The following is a 25,178-nucleotide window of genomic DNA, read 5'->3' as shown; positions in this document are numbered from 1 at the left end:
ATCGACTACAGATTATGCAGAATATCATCTCAGTTTTGCAAAATCGATTTATTAAGATAATGAAGTTTATTGAGATAATGAAGATAATGAAGCCCGGTCATTAAGTCGTAGTGCATTAAGTTATCAAAGTTCGGTAGAGTGATTGCTAGCTGACATTAGTATTAAGCTCAATAGCTGACAGTTTAAAAGCTGAATAGAGTATAGTATTAGGAGCTCACTGAAATTGCACACCTAAATAGTACTTTTTGACAATTAGAAAATATTCTGCAAATTTCTATCTCTTTCTTAATTTTCTGTTTCAATCCCGATGCGCGCCATGCTTGTCAAAAGTGGCTTTTTGCTACAATTTGCCGGCTATGTTTTCAACGGAGTTTTCAAATTCACCCATTTTCAATTTAGTTTACAAATTCTTTGAAGGAGCGGTTTTCCTTCTGGTTTCTAAATTTTATTGGTTTTTTACTGGGCACCTAAAGATTGACAGGTCACATTTGGAACTGGAAACCATTTTTTTTTTGTTTTTCATTGAGAAAAATGATGTTTTAAAAAAATTAACGTACTTTTTTTAAAAGGTTCTCGAGAATGAACTACCAAAGATTATGCCAGCAAACATCTCTTAAAAACACTACTCTCCGTAATCGCCTACAGATTAAGCAGGAAAATATTATCATCTCAGTTTTGCAAAATCGATTTATTGAGATAATGAAGATAATGAAGCCCGGTCATTAAGTCGTAGTGCATTAAGTTATCAAAGTTCGATAGAGAGATTGCTAGCTGACATTAGTATTAAGCTCAATAGCTGACAGTTTAAAAGCTGAATTGAGTATAGTATTAGGAGCTCACTGAAATTGCACACCTAAATAGTACTTTTTGACAATCAGAAAATATTCTGCAAATTTCTATCTCTTTCTTAATTTTCTGTTTCAATCCCGAGGCGCGCCATGCTTGTCAAAAGTGGCTGTTTGCTACAATTTGCCGGCTATGTTTTCAATGGAGTTTGCAAATTCACCCATTTTCAATTTATTTTAAAAATTCTTTGAAGGAGCGGCTTTCCTTCTGGTTTCTAAATTTTCTTGGTTTTACATGGCACCTAAAGATTGACAGGAAACATTTGGAACTGGAAACCAAATTTTTTTTTGTTTTTCAATGAGAAAGTGATGTTTTAAAATAATTAACGTATTTTCTTTAAAAGGTTCTCGAGATTGAACTACCAAAGATTGTGCCAGCAAACATCTCTTAAAAAAACTACTCCCCGTAATCGCCTACAGATTATGCAGGAAAATATTATCATCTCAGTTTTGCAAAATCGATTTATTGAGATAATGAAGTTTATTGAGATAATGATGCCCGGTCATTAAGTCGTAGTGCATTAAGTTATCAAAGTTCGGTAGAGCGATTGCTAGCTGACATTAGTATTAAGCTCAATAGCTGACAGTTTAAAAGCTGCATTGAGTATAGTATTAGGAGCGCACTGTAATTGCACACCAAATTAATACAATTTTTTGACAATTAGAAAATATTCTGCAAATTCTATATCTTTCTTTATTTTCTGTTTCAATCCCGATGCGCGTCATGCTTGTCAAAAGTGGCTATTTGCTGCAATTTGCCGGCTATGTTTTCGATCGAGTTTACAAATTCACCCATTTTCAATTTAATTTACAAATTCTTTGAAGGAGCGGTTTTCCTTCTGGTTTCTAAATTTTCTTGGTTTTACATGGCACCTAAAGATTGACAGGTAACATTTGGAACTGGAAACCATTTTTTTTGTTTTTCAATGTGAAAAGTGATGTTTTAAAAAAATTAACGTATTTTCTTTAAGAGGTTCTCGAGAATGAACTACCAAAGATTGTGCCAGCAAACATCTCTTAAAAACACTACTCTCCGTAATCGCCTACAGATGAAGCAGGAAAATATTATCATCTCAGTTTTGCAAAATCGATTTATTGAGATACTGAAGTTTTTTGAGATAATGAAGATAATGAAGCCCGGTCATTAAGTCGTAGTGCATTAAGTTATCAAAGTTCGATAGAGCGATTGCTAGCTGAGATTAGTATTAAGCTCATTAGCTGACAGTTTAAAAGCTGAATTGAGTATGTTATTAGGAGCTCACTGAAATTGCACACCAAAATAGTACACTTTTTGATAATCAGAAAATATTCTGCAAATTTCTATCTCTTTCTTAATTTTCTGTTTCAATCTCGATGCGCGTCATGTTTGTCTTAAGTGGCTATTTGCTACAATTTGCCGGCTATGTTTTCAATGGAGTTTGCAAATTCACCCATTTTCAATTTAATTTACTAATTCTTCGAAGGAACGGTTTTCCTCCTGGTTTCTAAATTTTCTTGGGTTTACATGGCACCTAAAGATTGACAGGTAACATTTGGAACTGAAAACCAATTTTTTTTAATGAGAAAAGTGATGTCTTAAAAAATTTACGTATTTTCTTTAAAAGGTTCTCGAGAATGAACTTCCAAAGATTTTGACAGCAAAAAACTACTCTCCGTAATCGCCTGCAGATTAATCAGGAAATTGTTATCATCTGTTTTGCAAAATCGATTTATTGAGATAATGAAGTTTATGAAGTTTGCAATTGTTTTTAATTGCTCTCGAACATAGATTGTAGCAATTGTATTAGTCCTGTTTGTTTATTGTTTTGCGAGTTTTTGTACTTCCCTCCAACGAATTTTCGTCTGATCGGTTTTCGTCTGATCATTTGAGTTTTCGTCCTAGAAATTCGATTTACCGAACCCGTTTAAGAGGCATAAGTTCTTAGAGTTTAACCCCTCCAATTCCCCCCATCCTCGTCCTGCTGTCAAACAATGTTTTAAGAATAAAATGGTGGTCGGGCTAGTCTGATATGATTTTTCGTATGATGCTTCTGTTTTTTCGAGTGATATTGTCGACTTCTTGGTTCTTGTGTGATCAAAATTGATCTTATTCACAATGATAACAATGTTAAGCAGTTGAACTGAAGTGACAGCATTTTGCTACTAGAAGCAAATCGTAAGTGCACACAAACTGGCTACGTTTTTTTACAGTTGAAATCTTAGCTGTACCTAAAATAAGATCTGAAATCATAATTTAAAACCCTCTAATGGAGCCATACCCCCATTGTTTGAGAACAATTCTCGTTAGGCGCTTCTGTTTTTTAGGCTATCCGTCAAAGTAATGTCTAAACTTTGATTGGATGTAAAGTTAAGCCATTTCTATTTAAACTTAGTTAAATCTTATTGGTGGAAAAATGCATGAATTATTATTGAATGAATAGCTTACCATTAGAAGGATTGGATTAGAAGAAGTGAAGTTGTAGAAAGATATTGTTTAATTTGAAAGAAGAAAGTTTAGATGGAATGTAGAAGAGAATTGATTATTAGAATTCGTTGTTTTGGGAAACTGCAGGAACCACATCCGAAGACCTGAAATATATTCTTAATAATATCAGATACTTAACAATAATTTAGTTTATTATTGCGAATATAAGTTGGTGACAGGAAAAAGCAGTTAGAAATAAGAGAATAGCATTTTTCAAACGCAAAATGTTTATTTTACATTCTTATTTTTTGATAGACTAAATATGTTCGATATTTCGAATTTCAACACTTTTAATATTCTTGATAAAAATATCAAGGCTAATGTTCACAACGATATTGGTCCAATTTTATCTTATTCAATAAATAATTTAGAAACAGCGATTTTTATATTTTACCAAATCAACAATCGACCTGGCATTCATATATTTTATACAACGGAAATTGAGAGTGACTTTACAGAAATTAAATCCATTCTTACCTCTAATTCAAATTGCATAATTAATTTACACCCCCGAATTCAAGTGAACTTTGCTTTTTGAAAAAAAAAAATACTTCTATCCAACTGACAATATGGCAGACGTTACAGCAATGGCTACGGCCATCACAAATGCTATTCGAACAGGCATCACGGGAACAAGTTCAGGACAAACTGTAGTTCTCAATCCATTTTCTGGTGGCGAAACAGAAGATTTTCGAACTTTCAAAGAACAAATCAGAAGCTCAGTCTCACTTGCGCAAGTACCAAACAACGCTAAATTGGATTACCTTAAACTTCATTTGACAGGCGGCGCACTAGCTTTCTTTTTGGAAACACCAACGGCAGACAGGGACACTTTTGATTAAGCAATCCAAGCTCTCGAAAATCGATATTTAAGTGCAAACAGGATAGAATTATTCAAGTTGAAATTTCAAGAACGAAAATTCAACTTATCAAGAGAGACCCCTGAAGATTATTTAACAGATCTGACGAGATTAGCAAATTTAGCTTTTCTAAATCCAACAGGCGGCGATAGATCACAGGAGAGGTCCAGAAGGATACGTGATGCATTCATAAGTGGCATGCCCTCCCAACTTCGACTTAAATTGTTGATGGAGCCAGATACAAAGACAGTTCAAGAACTATGCACATTTGTCTCCAAGAGGTTAGCGTTAAAAAGCATTCTACCAGATGAAGAAGCAACCAGTACAGCATTTAACGCACTTTCGGTTAATGACTCAGCAAATCCTATGACGGAAGCGCTCAATTCAATTGCTGATACAAATCGCGAACTAGTTAAAACGCAGAAAGAACTGGGAAACAATATGCAAAGATTATCGAGGGGCATTATACAAAGGAGGCCATATCGGGGCTTCATGCGCTCAAGGGGACAACCAAACAAAAACGATTATCACGGGCGAAACTCATTTGCTAGCCGGCCGTACCAAAACAGAGGTAATTGGATTAATCGTTGGCAATCTTCACAACGCTATCAAACTTCAAATTCCTACCGAGGGAGAGGAAATCTATTCTGTCACTGCTGTGGACAACCGGGACATAAAAAAAGTGACTGTTGGTTTAAAACGTTACCGGAACGTGGGACAAACATCCCATTCAACAGATAAAACCCATCAAAAAACTGAATCAACCACATTATCTAACGGCTTTTGTCCCAGCATGTAAAACAGGCAAAATTTCTTTACAAGGAGAGAAACTTTTCTATGTACCGCTTATTTTTGATACTTTCCACATTAACGCTTTATTAGACACAGGCGCATTTTCAAGTGCACTGCCAATTAAACTCTTTAATTTGATATTGAAAAAGGAGCCGAGCAAGATCCTCAAATCGTCAGAAACTTTCCCCGAATCAGTGAAAATGGCAGATGGAAGAGTTACTCGTGTTGAAAAATGTGTTCAAATTCAAATAACTATTGGAAATTGTCAGTTTACAGAAGAATTTTTGATCTTGCAAAATATGACTTTAATGTTACTTGGCCTTCCATTATTTCGCAAATACAATATTGTGATACATCCTTATAAGGGTCTACTTTATTTACCAGGCCTAACTATCTCATTAGCTTCGCCAATAAAGAATAAAAAACTCTCGAAATCGCAGATTTTACACACAGTCTCGAAAACAACGATACATCCAAATCAACAGGAAATTTTTGAATGCGAGTTGATTAACCCGGACAGAGCTTACGAATATACTTCGGGACTGATAGAACCGTCAATTCAATTCGAAAGTAAGTCAGGCCTTTGTATAATGTCTTCAATTAGTATATTAGATGGAAATTGCCGAACTCACATTGGAATCATGAATCTCAATCCGAATAAAATCACAATTACAGCAAAAACAAGAGTAGCTAAATTTGAGGTTCTAACATCAAAACAAGCATCTTTTATCAAACCAATTCACCCTTCACTTTGCAGTCTGATTAATAATAACGAGTACGAAAATAATTATCTTAAAACATCAAGTTACTTACGTCGACAAATCTTTTCCGAAAGGACTGATGGCTTTTGGTTCCCAACACCAGAAAATTGTAAAGACGCTTCAAAATTAATTGGGGTAGAGAAAAAAATCTATGAATCTCTAATGAAGTTTAGGGAAGAAGAAATGCTTGACCCAACCATTAATGACGCCAGCCGAAAAAAAAATTCCTAAGTAAATTCAGTTGGGATAAATCAATATTCAACATTAGCCAAAAACGAAAAATGGAAGAGCTGCTAGTGCGCTATCATAAAATTTTCGCACGACACCGACTAGATTTAGGGAAAAACACCGACAGTCCAGTCAAGTTAACGCCTGAGCATAACCGTCCTGTATATTCTCCTAATGCGATCACTCCGATACATTTACGTGATGAATTAATTATTGAACTCGCACTTATGCAATACTACGATATCATAACAACGCTTCCATTTTCAAAGTATTCTTCGCCAATCTTTGCCCAACGAAAGTCGAGTGGAAAACTGCGAATTCTGATTGATCTTAGAAAAATAAACCACTTACTTCGACATGACTACTCGAATCATAATTTTCCTATTCCGACGATGGCTGATGCCAGTGCTCATCTAGCAGGTAAATCAATTTTTGCAAAAATGGATTGCAGCCAAGCTTACTTTTCGATGCAAATGCCAGATGAGTTGAGTATTCAATTACTCGCATTTAATTTTGGCGGGCGTACATTTGCTTTCAAGCGACTTGCGCAAGGCTTAAGCAGATCGCCTACAGCCTTCAGTGCTTTTGTAAACAAACACCTTCATGCATGCGTTGCAAGCGACAGATGCTTTGTTTATTTCGATGATTTAGATTCAGGAGCAATCGATGGAGATGCACTTATTGAAAACTTGGAACAAATTTTTATTAAAATAAAAAGCCTGGGATTCAAATTGTCAATCGAAAAATGCGAATTCGGAATACCTGAAATTAATTTCCTTGGCCATACCATAACAGGAGATGGCATTAAACCAAATAAAGATAAATTAGAAAAATTTCTGAAAACAGTAAAACCACCCAAATCTGTAAAACAAACAGGAAGATTAATTGGTTTTCTTCAATACCTCCAAAAATTTATTCCGAATTTGGCTGAAAAATTGCAACCGTTCGTTAAGCTACTACGAAAAGAAAGCACATTTATTTTAACATCAGAACATCATAATAGCCTTGAGAAACTGAAAGATGACCTCAAAAATGCGTGTTCATTGTCATTGAAGATGGCAAAACCAAACTGTCAATTCGTTATTTTGTGTGACGCAAGCTTCTATGCAGCTGGATTTGTATTACTCATTGAAGATTACTCTATGCCCAATAATACCAGCTCAGGAAAACCTTACGCACCAGTAGCCTTTGGTTCACATTTGTTTTCCCCAGCACAGTTAAAACATTCAATCTATGTCAAAGAATTCTTTAGTGTACAGTATGCTTTTGAAACGTTTGAACATTACATATGGGGAGTCTCAACCAAGCCCATTATAGTGCTAACAGACAACAAAAGCGTAACACGTTTCTTTCAAGCCAAGCGGCTACCGTGCAAACTTTGGAACGCTGTTGACTACGTGCTTTCATTCAACTTTGTCTTAGGCCATATTCCAGGCAAGGCAAATGCAGCTGCAGATTATTTGTCTCGCGTACACATAAACCCAGCAACAAAAATCAAACTTAAGTTAGAAGATCAAATACCATTACACAAAATACGAATTGAAGTGTTATCAAATACACCAGATAATTCAATAACCTCTGTATATAATAGTGAAGAAATCGAGTCAGAACCTACTCACTACAAACTTCCAGAAATCACGGTTACAAATTCAGATGAAATTGAAGAAGAAATTACAGAACTGAGTTCAATACATTGTAGTCAAATTTGTACACTCTCGGAAGAAAACCCACTGGATAAATTAGATTTGAGTAAAAGCTTAGTACCACTAAATATTGAGAGAGAGCAACGTAATGATCCAGACATAGTAAAAGTGAAAACATGGATACACAACAAAATTAAACCGGAAACGACTTATTCAACGTATGACTTGAAGAAATACCACAAACACCTTAGCCGTTCAATACTAGAAAATGGTATACTGTATAGAAAGTTTTTTGATCATACAGGACAAAAGTACCATAAACAGTTGGTTGTTGCTAAACACTTACGAACAGAGTTACTGTACCGTGTTCACAATAGTAAAATGAAGGGACACTTGGGAATACAAAAAAACAGTACGTGAATTCCGCAGGAAGTACTATTTTTCAGGCTTCATTGATTTTCTAGTGGTGTACATTAAAAACTGTTTAACATGTGCGCAAGCAAAATCTCCTCAGCACAAATACTTAACACCACCATTAAATCCAGTTAGTTCCAACACAAGCCTACCAGCTGATATGCTTCAAATAGACATTGTAGGAAAATTACTTTATAGCGGTGGATATTCATATATTTTGACTGGAATGGACGTTTTCACAAAATACATGTTTGCGCAACCACTAACTTCAGTTTCAGCAGAAACAATAGCAAAATTTCTTGTACAATGGTTCATGCGACATTCATATATTCCGCTTTTAGTAGTTACAGATCAAGGTACCCAGTTTGTTTCAAAATTACTCCAAGAACTTGCGGAAATTTTAGAAATAAAACTTGAGCACGCTACAGTAAAGCACGCACAAACAATTGGTGTAATTGAACGATCCCATGGACCACTGAAACGCTATCTAAGGATTTATGAAAATCAATTACAACACGATTGGCATAAGCACATAGATCTAGCAGTATTCCAACATAATACTAGTTACCATACAACTATTGGTTGCCCACCAACTCTACTTTTTCATGGTCGAATACCAATAAACCCAATAGATATTAGGTTTAACAACAGAACATTGTATCATCACAGTAGCAAATATGACTACATATCAGATTTACAGAGCAAAATGATGACACTTTTCGGGCAAACAAAAGAATCACTTGTGAAATCTTTTAATAAGTATAAGGAATACTATGACAGAAAAGCAGCAGCTGTGCCACTCAAATTAAATGACTATTCTGTTATGCTAAGCCCAAAACTGTCTAACGAACACGAGAAAATCAGCAACTTACAATGTAAATGGAATGGATTATACCGCATTGAGAAAGTTCTTTCCAGAAGCAATTATGTAGTCAGAAAAGTTAATACCAACCATACGCAAATAGTCCACAGAGTTCGATTAAAACCTATTATACCACAGTATGAAGTAGAAGACCTTACTAATATTGACAGTAAACAATTTATTCCAGATCCATTAGTGGCTGAAGCATTACGAGAACCAAAACTTTTCGACAATAGTTTAGAAGATATGCTTTATAATCCATGGGATTTAAATAGAGTAACCAAAGTCGAAACAAAAATACCACAACTTAAATTGAATGGGCAACAAAACGAAAACACTCCAGAAAGAAGAACAACTGAATCAAATGTTTCTAATAGCGCAACACAATCAAGTACTGAATCATCAAATTCAATCTTTAAGACTCCAGAATCAATTGGAAACGATCAATTTCATTCAACACCAGATTCAGAAATTTCAAGTCCAAAATCGACCAATATTAGAAATATTGTTCCCCCATCTGAACCAAAAGCACCTGTATCAAATTTGTCCAAAATAATTGCAGAAAAAAGAGCTGAAAGAGCAGCGCAGTCAAGTAGTAGTAATTCAACTGCACTTACAACAGCCCAAAAACCAGCTTCAACCAAGTTCAACAACCATCACCACAAGTTGCAAACACAGTTTCACAATATGGTCGTGTCAGGAAGCAGACACAACATTTTCAATAGTTAAGACGTTTTTCTTACAAATACTTATCCTATTTTCATTACAATAACATTATTTCTATAAAACACTGAATAATTTGAAAACGACTATGTTCATATATTCCTTTCCTCAATTAACTATTTTGCACACTGAATGAACACCAACCATTCCAAACTTGCCTCCGGCAAAACTATGCATTTAACACTTTGAAAGGAAAGTTATCGACATTATTATCCCTGATTATTCATGTTTCCAACAAAAGTTCCATTAGGAAAACATACAAAAATTCAATTATCTCGAGTTACAATAAAAAAATGAAAAATCCGCCTGCATACGATTGTAGCCTAGGGTTTTGTGCAGTTAATGAACCTATTCTCATTATCGCAACTTTTATGTGCTAGCAGCGTAAATTTTAAAACTTTATAAAAACGTACTTTTTTTGAGAAAATTGGTTATTTTCTCGCTGTTGAATTTCAACTCCAGCCCGACATGTTTGATCTGCAGTCCACATATTCTCTACGCGGTAGAAATTGACTAAATGCAGTTCATTTACTGCTGCACAATCTCTTCCAACACCACGGTGTAACCTCAATTGGAGGTTTTCTAAACAGCATAAAATTGAATTTTCCACCATAATATTCCTATATGCACTTACATATTCCCCTATATCAAATTTTACCTGTTTCTTTATTTCGTTTTTCTTCATATTTGGCTTTCTGACCAGGAAGGAAGAAACTGCGTTTACGATTTTTGCTTGGGCCCGCAGGGCGGCCGCGTTTACTTGTACTAGTGGTAATAACTACATTTTGGCCAGACGAAGCATAAGATTGTAAATGTTCAGTTATTCCACTGTTCTTTCCATGTTGTTTATCTCGAAAGCTACTCCATTCAGCAGCTCCCTTTATGCCATGAATATTAACTAGACTTTTGAAGGCATTGTTCTGCAAACCATTTCCATAATTACTCAGCGTTTCTTGTGCGCGACTAGTATCATTTACGTTATTTGCTTCCCAACCCAAGACAAGTGAAGGACCGGTTGTGACGGTTAAAACTGCATGCGCGCATAAAGCAGGCTGGCAAAGGAAATGAGATTTGTTTGGAATGTAATATTACATGGAATGTTTGTATTTATCTGGTCCACTCTTTACAAATTGAATGAAATTCTTGACACTTCTAAGTTGCCTTTCTAACAATACACTTTCTTTACCACGGTTAGAAATTATGAATAACTTTTCACCAACAGGGGTATATGAAATTGAATCCTTACCACCAGTTTCAACGTGACCATCTGTATAATACGGATTAAATTGAAACAATGCATCAAAATTAGTAAGTTAACGATTCAGCAATAGAAAAAGTACATAAATTCAACATAGAAAAACTTACAGAAAACGAATGTTCATTTAAATCAAAATCGGGACATGAATGAGTCTGATAAATTCGCGATTCACGGCAATTGTTTATCACAGTTGAAGGTAGGGTGTAATAATTATCAACAATTTCACGGAATTGATTAGCATTGCTAATGTTCTCCACATCGTTTAGAAAGGAATTATCAATTTTAAATAACTCGTGATTTGTTATTGCAACGGGTAATTTCATCCAGCCGTTATTTATTAAACTGTTGACACCTTGCTTATTAAACTCGGTCATAACATCAGACCAATTTGAAGCACCTTGAACATCAATAATTGGCACAGGTTTCCAGCCGATTGATTGTAAAGTTGATTCATTATAAAAATTGTCCTTAAATAATTTGATTTCTTCGTACAAGGACAGCGAAAAATTTCGTGTATTTGGCATAGTTTATCTTAAGGAAAATTATTCATTATTACAAAAAAATTTTGCTGTTTACCACTAAACCTCTAGAAAATTTGAGTTCCACTGAAAGACTAAATTTCATAGGTACTTAGCAAAAGTACAACAAAAGGGCAGCAATTAAACATGGCCAGCAGCAGACACACAGAACACAGGCCAGAGAAAGCAACCACAAATACTGCCAGACAGAAGACTCCACTTCCTCTGACACGCAGGGATACTCCACGCTATTCGCGGTGAAGACAACCACCCCAGACTCCAAGAATATAGTTGCATCTTTGCAACACAAAACTTTTGTTTCTTTATCAACGTTAATCTCATTACAGGCCGAAGCCAACATAAAGAAGAACACAAAGAAACGAAACATATTTCAACTGAAAACATACTTACCATTAGTGATGAATTCAAAATAATTCCATACTTTACGTTACAACACAGAAGACACTGAAAACAGACGGATTATTCATCAATTAACAAAATACTTGGATTTTTGTGCAAACTACATGTTACAAGGTGAGGTCTTGTCTAGACCAACATTATTCTTAGAATACTACAATAACAAACACTAAAATTCGCTGATTAATTATCTACGACGAAACAGCAAAGTTACACGCTACGCTTAAACAAGAGGGCTTTTGGCAATTGGAATGCGAAAAACTAATCCTAGAGCTATTTTGAAAACAAAATTGATACTGCAGGATATTTATTCAAAAAGTCTGATCACCTACAGATGTTATTAACAGAGCCCAGAGATATTTTCTTGAAAGTCTCATAGTTTGAGGACATTATTTCTAATTAAAATGGCTTGATGAAAACTCAGTAGGTCATAAACTATTCTTAGCCTGGCCACCTGAGGATCAAATTTAAATCCTTCCAAAACACTGTCATATTCTCTCAAAATGGTTTCCATAGTTTACCTGAGTCTAATAGTTACAGCAAATATTTTATCAAGTCATTGCGAATATCAGAACAACGGCATAGAATTTGTTTATCAACAAAAACTTTTGTTAGCTGAAAAATTTATTAACGTTCAATTTTTGGTTCCCTTGCCAAAACTAAATGAAACAATTGACGAGCAAATTAAATATCTCACAACAACATTATCAAATGCTTGGAGCAAATACGAATTCGGTTGCGACTTGTCAAATATGTCAACGAACGAAACATCGCTCAACTTTGAATTAATTTCAAAACACGTTGAAAAACAATTACTAGCAGCCAAAGTTGACATAAAGCAACTTCAGGAAGAACTTTTTGAAACGATGGGATCAACTAAAACAATGAGGAATTACTCAGCTAATAGAAACAAGAGAGGAGCTGGCTTAATAGCATTTGGAGCATTAACTGCATTATCAGCAGGGGCAGGCATTGCATGTTCATTAGGGTCAATATTTGGAGGTTGCGGAGGATCAAGTCACAGTCAAGATGATATTGACAATGCCTTGCAGGAATTAGAAGAAAATAAATACCGCTGGACTGAGGTCAACTCAAAACTGAACAAAAAATTTTTCATAATTGCTTCGCAAATGAAAGATATACAGAAAACGCAATCACTTCTTATTAAAACACAGAAAAACCATACCATAACTTTAAACAGTGCCAGCGATCTATTAAACAACAACACGAGACGCTTAATGGCGTGCAATCAGTATTTCTATGCACGAGACGAGATGCTACATGTTCAAACAAATTTGGCAGCTTCACTTCTTGCAATTAACAATGAAATTAAAGCTTACAGAGTTGCTGTTTACGCCTACAAACTAAATTTACTGAATTCTGTCATGTCAATGGTTAACAAAGTGATACCGATGTCTTTACTACCGCGATCGATGCTATTTGAAATTCTTCAAAAAGTAGCTTTAACCCAAGTTCACCAAACAGACAGATTGACGCTTGCTATTCCAACGAATCAGATTCTCACGTATTACGAGACAAAAATTATAACAAATGTTGCTGTAGTCAATTCAGGAATGATTTTCACCTTAGCAGTACCTTTTGCATCTGGTTCGACAGCTCTCAACTTATTTAGAGCAAATCCAGTGCCAATGCCCAACGGAGGAGAAGATGGTTACGCGTCTCAGTACGAATTGGAATCAAATTACATTGCAATAGCTGAATCTACAAACCGCATAGCATTACTCTCACAGCCACAAATTGAAAATTGTGTGGGCTCCAGTAGTTTTTCTGTATGCATAAATGGATTCTCATTGGAAACCGCAGAAAACACGTGTCTAGGTTCACTATTAATTGGCAATCAGTTCTCAGCGTTACAAAACTGTAATATCTTAACGGTCAAACTCCCTATTAAAGAGAAAGCAAAGAATCTTGGCAATGGTAAATGGCTGATAACATCTTCCAGCAAAAACTTTGATATTTTTCTCAGCGATTTGAAAAATACCGATCATCTTAAACGAACAAAGCTTCCTGGATGTCAAGTATGTGTGTTAGAATTGAAATGTGGAACAAAAATCAAGACTAGTTCAATGGAACTGAGAGCAGATATGTTTTCTTGCAAAAACGATAGTGCGATTAAAATCGACATCCTCTGCAGCATCTCTTCAGTAAGCTACCAGATTTATCAGAACTTCCACATATTTCATCAATGTCTGAAGCTCGCAAACAAATTATTGAAGAAGTTCAATTAGAAATGTTAATGGTGCCCCAATTTCACAGAAAATCGCTTGTCAAATTAGACGAAATCTCTGAACCTATTATTCAAAACATGAAGAAGTTGAGGCCAAGTATTCAGAACAAATTTCGAGAAGCTGGAACTTGGAAAATGTCCTTAACGATTGGGTTCTGTTCTTTCTGTATTTCATTACTATTGCACTTTGGACTCACGTATGCTTTACAATGTTATCGTCAACGCTATGCTAGAGTTATTACATCGGTGGTTGGTGAAAAGAGAATTGAATCAAAACCGATTTTGGTTGTCTCTGCAGCAGACCATCAGTATTTACAATTACATCCTATGAGTAAACTTGCAAACAACAATATTGTTTTGAGTGAACAACAGTTGAAACAACTCTTTAATCTGACAAATCAAGAGAGTGCTCCAGTAGACTTAGACAATATGCAACTTGTTTATAAACAAATCGCGCGAAGCCTTAATACGCAATTCTGATTAATAACCGTTAACTTATTAAAAATTATAGATACCCATTGCATGCGAAAATTTTGTACACAAACCATAACACCAAAAGCCGTCCTGTTAATGTGGTTTCAAATTCTTTAATGAAGGAATTTATAAATTAATAAGCAGTGTATCATCAAAATTAAAGAAGCGCAGAGTAATGTCTAAACTTTGATTGGATGTAAAGTTAAGCCATTTCTATTTAAACTTAGTTAAATCTTATTGGTGGAAAAATGCATGAATTATTATTGAATGAATAGCTTACCATTAGAAGGATTGGATTAGAAGAAGTGAAGTTGTAAAAAGATATTGTTTAATTTGAAAGAAGAAAGTTTAGATGGAATGTAGAAGAGAATTGATTATTAGAATTCGTTGTTTTGGGAAACTGCAGGAACCACATCCGAAGACCTGAAATATATTCTTAATAATGTCAGATACTTAACAATAATTTAGTTTATTATTGCGAATATAAGTGTCAATTTACTGATGTGTATTAGATTTTGTTTGGTTGACAGGTCTGAGTGGTTTGGTGTCTGAAATGATGGAAGGCAACTTCTGTTCAACTTCTACTCTGCAACAACTTTTGCATTTGTCATTTCTCGAGTTCTCCAAGTGTAAATGTCCACAAAAGACGTTTGAATCTTGGCGATCGACGAAGCAGTTTGCAGACAGAATAGAATCGTTAGTTGGACTCTGTCTGTTGGGGAAAATTGGACAAGAGAGTAAATGCAATCAATTTTTGGCAACATACCTTTACTTTCCATGCAGACTTGAAGTGGTGGTTAGAGATCTTGTTAACCATATTGTCACTTCTTGCTCAGATTCTTTTTTTTTATTAAATATCAATATGACGATGTCACGGAGAATCTTTATTTCAAAAGAGTCAAACGAGATCAGAGTTTGACTGTAAGAAAACAGTTCTAAATTCAAAAAAATTATTAGCTGTTATATTTGAGATATGATCAATTAAACTATTCGAACTTTGACAAATATGCTGTATTAGATTTAATTATAAATTAACACAATTAATATTGATTATTAATTGCTCTCGAACGATTTGAGTAATCTGATATGATCTTATTGTTACAAAGTAGGTATGTTGCGGTGGCGGTCAAGCAAGACGATAGGTTTTCAAATTTTTACTTGGCAAGTTAATTACATTAAAAAAAATCAAGTTAATTACATTTAAAAAATTACATTAAAACCGCAAAGCAAAAGCAAAGACTTTTTGGTCTTCTCTTGGTTTTTAATTGCTCTTGAACGAAATTCATAGCAATTATTGTAAACGTTTTGGTCTATTTTTATGCAAATATTTTGCTTGACCATTTTGCGCTTTTCTTCTGGAACATCTTTTGACTTCTCAATTGACTTTTTCACGCTTTCGTTTTTCATTTTTGAGTGAACTCTATGACTCTCACTCCGAGGTAAAACTTTTTGCTAATATAAAATTGATTGCAGCATAGGAAAAACAAGAGCCAGATAGCCAAGAGGGAGGACAGTGCTTCTGGTTAGGGATTGGGATGTCAATGGTTCGGATCGCGGCGTGGTCACCCGCCTGTCGTTTGAGAGCAATTCTTCCGACACTAGTCGGTTTATGTTTTATTTCGTAGTCAAGATTCTTGTTACGACCATATGACGTCACAATAACTTCAAATCTCATTTTTGTTTGTTTGTTCATGCAATTTCAACTGATTTGCGTGCGAGAAGTCATTTTTCACTCTGAGTAGGGAGAGCTTTTTTGTTCATTCGCGTGATTGAATTTTTGGTTACACGTGACTTACCTCACTTAAAAATGACGTCATCAATCTAAAATTGACTTTTCTTTACTTCATTTGAAAGAGATAAGTTCAAGTGAGTGCGTGCTACTCTAATTGAAAGGTATTTGAGGGCAGCTGATGGAAACAGAAATAAGTTAAACAGATGCTTAATCAATATATAACATCTCAACATTCAATAAAAAGAAGTAACTATCGTTTTGAGACTGCAGAACTACGAAGCTATTACGGCTATTTTCTGACAATCTGATAGCTATGTTTTAAATTCTTACAGCACAATAGAGGTAAAATGCAGACTGTTCTCTACAATCCAGGAAGAAATCAAATTGGAATCCAAGTAATTTAATATTATTGTTTTATTCATATTAATCATAAAACTATAAGCTAGTATAAGCTTAATAAGAAAAATGTTAAGATAAGAAAAATGTGGGTTCTATGATGCAAAAATCAAGTGTTTTAGAGAAAAAAGCTTCGAAGCTCGTCCAGTGTTGACGTTACTAGTTTTTCCGTTCATACTCACAACAAAGCTACTGATCTAAGCCTGTTTTATTTTACCCTTACTGTAACTTCTTTAATTGCACAAAAACTAGGCAAGCAAGCCCATTTCGAAAAATGGGTTAAGGAAGTGTGAAATTTTTGTGAAAGCTGTATTATAATTTGTCCCTGGCGGAGCGGTGGGAGCGCGCTTAATACATGGACAGTGGTCCGGGGGGTGGGGGGGGGGGGCTTGAGATCATAAGATCTCTATATAATGGGCGTTTATTTGTTCCTTTAGGTACTGGAATAATTTTAATTACAAACACTGTCCGCAGTCTTGATTGTAATAGTTAGCAATGTATCATTTTTTGTTGATTTCTTAACTTTCGGCTTGCGTTTATGACAGCTTAATTTTGCTTCGGCTTGCTTTGCATTCACCATTTGTTGCTTATATATACGGAATTGTAATATTGAATATCTTAATGGGTAAGATACCTGACTGCTATGCGGGAGGTCGCGAGTTTGAACCCCCATTTCAAGTTACACCCATAAAAAGTAGTCTAAACTAAACCCCCTCTGAATTAAATTGCTCTGCCTGTCGTTCGAGAGCAATTCTTCCGACGTGAGTCTGCTTATGTTGTTGATTGATTTATTTGAATGCTTATTTGAATTGTTGTTAATTTTAAAAATAGTATAATATACAGGGTATCTTGGCATTGGGTGTTTTTGCACTAACATCTGCTAGATCCAGTATTTTGAATATCCATTAGTATCCCTAGAGCCAGTAACTGGATGGTCGTAGATGGTAAAATTAGCCTCAACGTGTTAAGAGAAATTGTGTGTAGTGTTAACAAGATCTCAGTTGAACAAAAACGACAGAGAAAAGATAAAAGTGAACAAGTCAGCCTATCTCACCCTTGCTGAACGAGTAAGAAGTGACTGTAAACGAAAAGGATTTGATGTAAATCCACTGAACGAGTGCAGTCGGTCAACGTACACATTGATCTGTCTTAATTTCTCAATTTAACATATGATAAAGAGAACATGATAGTTCCCCAAGTAAATGTAAATGAACTTTCAATTGTGGACGCATAAGCTAAATTTAATAAAAACAACAAACATATCCTAGTAATGTATCATTTAATGGATATCACTCAGATCTAAAAATGCATCTTCTCCCTGCGGTTCATGTTGCAAATCAGAATCGAACTGACCTCTAACTATTTGAGCATTTAGGGTAAAAGAATAAAATAAATTTCTAATGCGCCAATCACTGGGCTGAAATAAACGTTTACACTAGAGATTTCTGAGAAACATTTTTAAATCTCTTTCATGTTTCCAAAAATTCCTAAAGCAAATATCGCTTTTTTCCTAATTGTTGCAATTTTGAGCTAGATGAGCTTGGTCTTTATTGGAAATTGAGACAGAGTGAAGACGTTACTGGATTACAAATTTCATCACGTTCAATTTAACAACTTGGCATTCAAAGCAATCAACAATTGGAGCAACTCTTTTGGTAGCGCTAAAGTGAATTCAGAGATTAAGCAACTTGGAATTGATGCGTTGAGATTTGTTTTGACTCATTATTTGGTCACCAATTTCGAATGGATGACGTCACATCAAATTGCTTCTGTCAGAACTCAACTGATGTCTACAGAGATGCTGAACAAGTTGATCATTGAGCGCATGGAACGTATAGATAAACAGGTGAATATATTTTTTTCTGATTTGAGAAAATACTGAGGATTAGAGAGCATGGTCTGAGTTTGTCTACCATTTACCTACCCCCCAGGCCAAAACCAAACCCCCCGAGCTGAAATTTGAGCTATGAGTTTTTTAAAACCATTTCCTGTATTTTTATTAGGGAGTGATTTTGTTTTATTAATAGCCGCACAGCGATAGCTGGGGCTATTATTGGCCTTCTCTTGTTTTTTTTTTACAATTCAAAGAATTTGAATTGTATTGGGGCGCTGTCTTTTTTTTTAGGATTTTTGAAGTCAAATTGGAGTAGTCATTTTGGTCACGCCGAAACAGGAAGTGGAGCGAAAAAGCGAGTGATTTTGAGGCGTGAAATTTTTTCGCTCTAAATTTAAAGTAGAGTGAGAGAACGGTGTTTGAACAAAAATTCGCTTTCTCGCTAGTGGTTTTTTGTTCACATGCGGCAATTTCACTTTGATTTTTACAGTTTTTTCGATTTTTTGCATCGGATTTTTTTCGAAATGGTTTTCCCAATCCATTCATAGTCCGTTCTTGGTCTAGTTTTCTGTTTAGTCAATGAAAATTCTTTGAATTGTGTGTCAGGACTTGTCCTGCTATGTTTTTTTATTTCGTCGTCATGATTTTTGTTACGACCATATGACGTCACAGCCACTTTTTGTTCATTCGTTCTTGCAGTTTCAACTGAATTGCATGTGTGACGTCATTTTACGCTCTTAGTGGAGCGAGTTTTTTGTTCCTGCGCGTGATTAAATTTTTGGTCACACTTGACTTACCTCACACTCAAAAATGACTTCCTCACTTTTAAATTGACGTATTTACTTTAATTCAAAGAGATAAGGTCAAATGGGTGTGTGTCACTCTAAATGAAGGTTATTTGAGATCAGCTAATAGAGGCAGCAATAACTTATTCAGATTTTTAATCAAAATATAACAGATCAGCCTTCAATGAAAAGACAAATTTTTTTTGGTCTCTTTTTTACTGTTTTTTTTGAGACTGCCGATCTACGAATCTATTGCGGCTATTTTCTGGCAATCTGCTAGCTATGTTTGTTTTTTCTTAAATATTCCTCTATAGGCGAGGTAAGTTTAGAGATTATATTGAACGACTCTTCGAGTCGTTTCTGGTCTTCTACTAGCTATTTTTGTCAGATGACGCAGGTTTGTTCTTGACTTGACTTCTCTTTTAGAACGTTGACTTCCTTCTTCGAGCATTGAATTTTAACAGTAGTTCAGTTGCTAATACATATTGAGAAGGAACTGCTCGGAATACGCAAGGTCAAAAGGAATTTTGAGAAGTTTCTTACCATGAGTCCGTTTTCCTTTTCTAAATTACAGACACCCCCACCTACCCCTCGTCCCCTATCCCCCACCTATCCTCCCCACACACACTTACCCCCTCCTCTACCTACCCCCAACTTTCACCCCTCATTTAAAACATTGTCTATAATTTCATTAGGCTAATAATTTCGTTATTTCTTTTCCTTGATATTTTAGGTAAGGTTAGGCTAGTATTTTTTTGCACAACTGTCGAGTTTCCGGTATTCTACCGGCTAAATTTTTCGAGTTCTTTTGAAAGTTTTTTTCTGTTTTCTTATCCTCTCTAGCTTCAATGGCTCGTATCTCAAATTGATTTTTGATAAATCTATTCAGTGTTTATAAAGTTTAAAGTCTATAGTTTTTAATGACTTGGACCAGAATAGTTCAAGAGCTATCGGTGAGTTTTTCGAATTTGTTTACATTTTTCTAAATGGTTTTGCCAATTCATTCAAAGTCTATTCTAGGTCTAGTTTTTATTTAGTCAATGAAAATTATTTGAATTGTCGATCAGGATAAGTTAGTTTCAAGCTTTTTTTAAAAAAAAAAATAAGTAACCACTTTCACTTTCGACTTCTAACTCGGTGACTGTTTAGACTGAACTGAATTTAGATTTCGGGATTTAGAAATGGGATAAACCAAGGCTCGCGCGCTAAGATGCGATTGCGCCCTAGGCTGAGCTAAGTTGCCGAAAGATTCCCAAAACTGTACTCAGACCCAATAGTTGCTATTCCAATAAGAATAATTCAATTGGTTTTTTCTTTGAAACGAAACGCATGGCTTATTTTGGCAACAAAAGTGGCTCTTTGCAGGAATTGTGTCGGAGTTAATATCGCGCTTGAGTGGTTGCTTTAAAAAATAGCAAATTTTTTCAATGTAACGCTTGCAAACATACTGCCGCAAAAATGTGCATCTTTTGTGATTTGTAACAGGGCTTCAGGAAATTTTTCCCATGCGTTCTGTGTGGGAAGTGCCGCAAGAGTTGTAAGGATTTTTTTGGAGTTCGAGAAGTTTTGTGATCAATTTATACGACGCTGTTGTTTACCAATGTCAAACAGAATCTGAATAAGTTTTGAACGAACATACGTCATGATTTCTTGAAAGAAACAAAAGAACACTTGAATTCCTACGTCATATATATTTACCATGCCAATGTGAGTGTAGGGTAAATGTACTATTTGAAATCATTTAGTTGTGGAAAAAACCATCGATAATATCAATATTAATTGAATTTAAAGTCTCATCATTGGCTCCTATAGAAAGGTTATTAGAACCTGAAATTGCTTAGAGAAAGGGGAATTGATTTCTTTCAGTTTGAAACTGAAGATTTTTACTGGTCGGATTGGATATGGTGAGTTCATTCCAATAATCTATAGCTCTATTGGTTCTTGAGGTAATGTGATTTGTATTTGACGTCAAAATGGAGGAAATTTGTTCGTGTTTGTGGTACTGAAGTTTAGGAACTACTAATTTTGTGAAAGCTGCAGGTCTATTCGATAAAACTTTGTGCAATTAGGTGGCTTCTTTCATTCTCAAAAGGTGTTGTAATTGAAGTATTTTGTACTGTAACTTTAAATCATAAATTTTTTTTCTGTTGAGGCAAGACTTTATTGCTTTGGCGAGTTGAATTGTTTCTCAAGTGAATTTAGAATAGAGTGCTTTATTCGACTCAATAGGACAGAACTATATTGGAAATGACTAATAACTAGTGCTTTCATAAGTTTAATTGTGGTATGAACTCGGAAAGAGCTCGTTATTGCAGAAACTGCTCTTATTCCGCACGCAATTTCTCGCCGCGCATTTGAAGATCTATATTGCAATTGTAAACTAAGGAATCATCTGCGTATGGAAAAACTTCGCTTTGACTGTTGATAATTACTCAATTCATTGTTGTGAATACTGAAAAGTAAAGGTCCGAGCTTATTTTCCCGGAGGACAACCTGTTGAACTTCAATCCAGTCCCATTCTGTGTTGTTTACCAAAATTTTCCGCAGTCGCTGTTGTGTAATTGCGTGTATCAATTGAAGAGCGTTGTTTTCAAAACCCAAATCAGTGCAGTTTCTGGTACAATATTTCATGGAACATGTCATGGTTGATAGATCTAGTTAAAGCAGCTGAGACAAATTCATTTTTGGAGCGTTCAATCTCTTTGAAAATGGGAGAATTTTGTGTTGAAAAAGATCTGAAAGCCAATAGCATTGGTGATAAAAAGGTTTCTTTCAGTTGTGACTTTGTTTTGCCTAAAATCACCTTTTCAAAAACTTCCGAGTGCGCTTCTAACAGAGATTGTCTATAACTTACAGATTTGTCGTGCTCATTTCTTAAAGAGAGGGAAACATGCTTTTCAAGTTCCGGTTGAAAAGGAAATTTTGTCAGTACAGTGGTTTTTAACCATTTTAAGATGTACCAGGAATTTTGCACTATCTTCAAGAGCCCAGGCAGGATTTTTGGAGATCCCAGTAGTTTGATAGGATTCGTGACATAATCACCAAGAGTTTGAAATTTTTTCTACCAGCCCCATATCTTTCTGCATCTCTTGTCATTGATGATTTTCCGTTAATGTTAGTTGTTTCATTGAAAAATTCCGCAATAACATTTTCTGATAGAGGACTTAGTTTTGTCATTCCTTATAAAATGAGTCTTTAGTGGGGAGCAATAATGGGGAGTAATAATGGCTTTGTATGCTTTTTTAACAAATTTCTGAAACATACATTCAGGATTTTCAGAAGTGTGGAACATTTGCCAGGATAATTTCGATACATCATGAAATGGTTTTGAGAATTGTTTTTCTTATCAAGTAAAGTTTTGTTTTCTTGTTCACGCTTTTCTTCTATCGTTTCAGCCAGTTTAAAAAGAGTCCCAGAACAATAATTTTATAGGGCCTGATTTAAAGATGTAATGCTGCGCTCTCTCTCAGCTTGAACAATCAGTAATGATGTAATTAATTATAATGTTGCCTGTTTATGACGTTGGTGTTAACTTGTTGCAAGTCTCTTAGATGTATGGAGTTAAAATTGTATCTAATGTCATGAAGAAAAACATTGTGAAAAAGTTCCTAATCGAAATAAATTTTTCCTTCCGCTGTTGGTTTGATGTATTGAAATAGCTAAAGACTCTAGAAAAGGACTACTGAACATTGTATGGATTTTCTGCTAATCCAACGATTGTGTCCTTCGAAGTGGTCTTGCATTCAACCCGAAGTTAACCTCTTTTTATGGATAAATCGCATCGAAGCGTGGATTGAATACCATGGGACTTAGAAGCATAACGTCTTTTACCTTTTTGGTTTGCTTGTCTTCTTTCACTTCCCAATATGCGCTGAAAATTGTTAATAATTGGGAATCGAATTCCCATAAATCGTTGATAGCTTGCAATGTGAGCCCGGCCTCACTAAGCCCGTAGATAGTATTCGGCGCAGTGTCGAACTGTACCCGTTTTTTTGCGTTGCAATTTTTAACTATACTACGACAGTTTAGATGACAAAACTTGATGTTGTTTGGATCGGATTTATTAAAATTTTTATTTTTCTCCTGGCTGGCTGGGTGTTTCTGGGCCTGGATTCATCTCAATGTCTTTGGAAAATTCTGTGTCTCCTAATTGTCCATGCCGAGAGTTTATTTTGGAATATAAAAATACAACCATATAAATAAACCTGTGATGGAGTGAAAAGCAGCAGTCTTTCGCTTAAAAAACTGTTGCTTAGAACTTGTTTTTATCTTTGTGATAGTGGTAGTACTAGATATTGCCAGAAGGAAAATTCCTGAATAAATGGTCAAGCAACGCTGAATTGTTTATCAGCCGCAACAACGGGGTCTAACTAAATTGAAGAAGAAATTGGTAAAACTGCTTTGAGTCCACGCTTTTGATTGGAAATTTATTTGAGAAAATGAAAACTTATGAAGTTTTTTTTGTTGTTTCTGAATATTCTGAAAACTCGAATGACACAGATAACTTAATCGAATGAACAAAAAGTTTCGCAATGGTGTGCATGCATGTTTTAGAGATGATATATTTTTCCAAGAAATCCTGATTAAGTTAAGGAGTGATCAATTCAGCTTGGCCGCTAAATAGATCGGAAAGTCAGAAAATTTTTTTAAAGCAATTATTTGATTTTGGAGCCTGCGCCTTTTTATGAAAACCTAATTGTCAAACTAATTGACTACTCATTATTTACTTCTCAAAGTAGCCTTTTGTTTGTTTGTATATGCCCTGATTTTTCAAAAGTTACGGTTATATATGTTTGTATGCTAATTGCAAAACACAGTGGGCTATGTTTTGTTAGAACTTAGAGTTAGTATCAATGAACGATATTGATCTCCTTTGGGAAATTTCTTGGAGATGTCGCCTGATTAATTGCTTTCGTAGAGAAGCAATTATTGTAAACGTGTGTCTTTTTTATGGAAAATTTTTGGTTGACCGTTTTGACTTTCCAGTGACTTTTACGCCCTTGACTTTTTGCGTTTCGCGTGATCTAAAATTCTCTCTCAATCACAATTTCAAGCAGCTGAACTGAATTGGTGGCAATTTAATAATAAAAGTTAAATGAAAAGTGCACCGAAACTGGTGCCATTTTTCACTTTAAATCTTAATAATTGTATATGACAACCTCTAATGTGGTTATTTGAAGCCCAGTATTGAACTTCGTAGTCCCATTTAGACTCCCCCTCCCCCCTCTCCCGACTGGAGCAGGCTGCAATTGATTAGAGCTCCCTCTAGTTGTTCGAGAGCAATTCTTCCGACCTTTAGTCTGTTATGTTTTTTAGTGTAGTACTGTTTTTGGATCTGTATTGCCGAGATTGCAACTCTTTTACGCCTCATCTCAACCGCATATTTAAAAAAATAGTATGTTAACGTGCTATATAACGCATAATTTGTAAAAGGGGGAAGGGGTGGATAATAGAAGAATAGATCCTTGTTTTTCTCTTCTTAATTTTGATGATTCAACTGATGAGGTTGTTTTTTTAGACAAATTCAACTCAATTGAGAAGTGTTGGAAATCAGCTCAATTACAGACAGTTTGAACTGCTGGCGGGTCTAGTGTGTATTGACTGCAGTTTCAACACAAAGCAATTCTGGCACGTGTTTCGATTAATGTATACAAGGCAGAGTAAAAAGTTAATCGATATCTTGAAGACTGAAAAAGACTGATGGTCTTTAAATTCAATTCATTTTTTATTGTTGAATGTTGTGGTTTTCGATTTGAAAACAGAAAAATTGTCCGAAATTTGATTGTTTTATCGCCATGTTGAGTTATATTACGAGAAACAATTCAAATTAGAAGATAATTGTTGTGATCTTTTGTTTCTGAAAAATCTGATGATATGAACCATTTAATTCAGTATGATGAAATAATTAACATTGCTCGCTTTAG

The 25,178-nt window shown here is 35.1% G+C and overlaps 1 protein-coding gene across 2 annotated transcripts in view; it reads left to right on the top strand.

Moving 5' to 3' along the window:
* Window positions 1-25,178, top strand: part of LOC142345543 (uncharacterized) — a 31,021-nt gene extending 5,843 nt beyond the window's left edge. The window contains exons 2-5 of one of the 2 annotated variants that reach the window (XM_075397628.1): window positions 15,038-15,300; window positions 17,637-17,767; window positions 18,202-18,481; window positions 24,773-25,178. In XM_075397628.1, the coding sequence (XP_075253743.1) occupies window positions 15,061-15,300; window positions 17,637-17,767; window positions 18,202-18,481; window positions 24,773-24,955 (834 nt within the window). In that variant the 5' untranslated portion in view covers window positions 15,038-15,060 and the 3' untranslated portion in view covers window positions 24,956-25,178. Of the gene's footprint in view, window positions 1-15,037; window positions 15,304-17,636; window positions 17,768-18,201; window positions 18,482-24,772 lie in introns of both variants that reach the window. The other variant, XM_075397626.1, reaches the window with a different exon arrangement.

The sequence above is a fragment of the Convolutriloba macropyga genome, chromosome 9 (assembly GCF_964194025.1).
Source record: "Convolutriloba macropyga chromosome 9, txConMacr16.3, whole genome shotgun sequence".
Classification (NCBI taxonomy): Eukaryota; Metazoa; Xenacoelomorpha; order Acoela; family Convolutidae; genus Convolutriloba; species Convolutriloba macropyga.
This window is presented reverse-complemented; position numbering and strand designations above follow the sequence as displayed.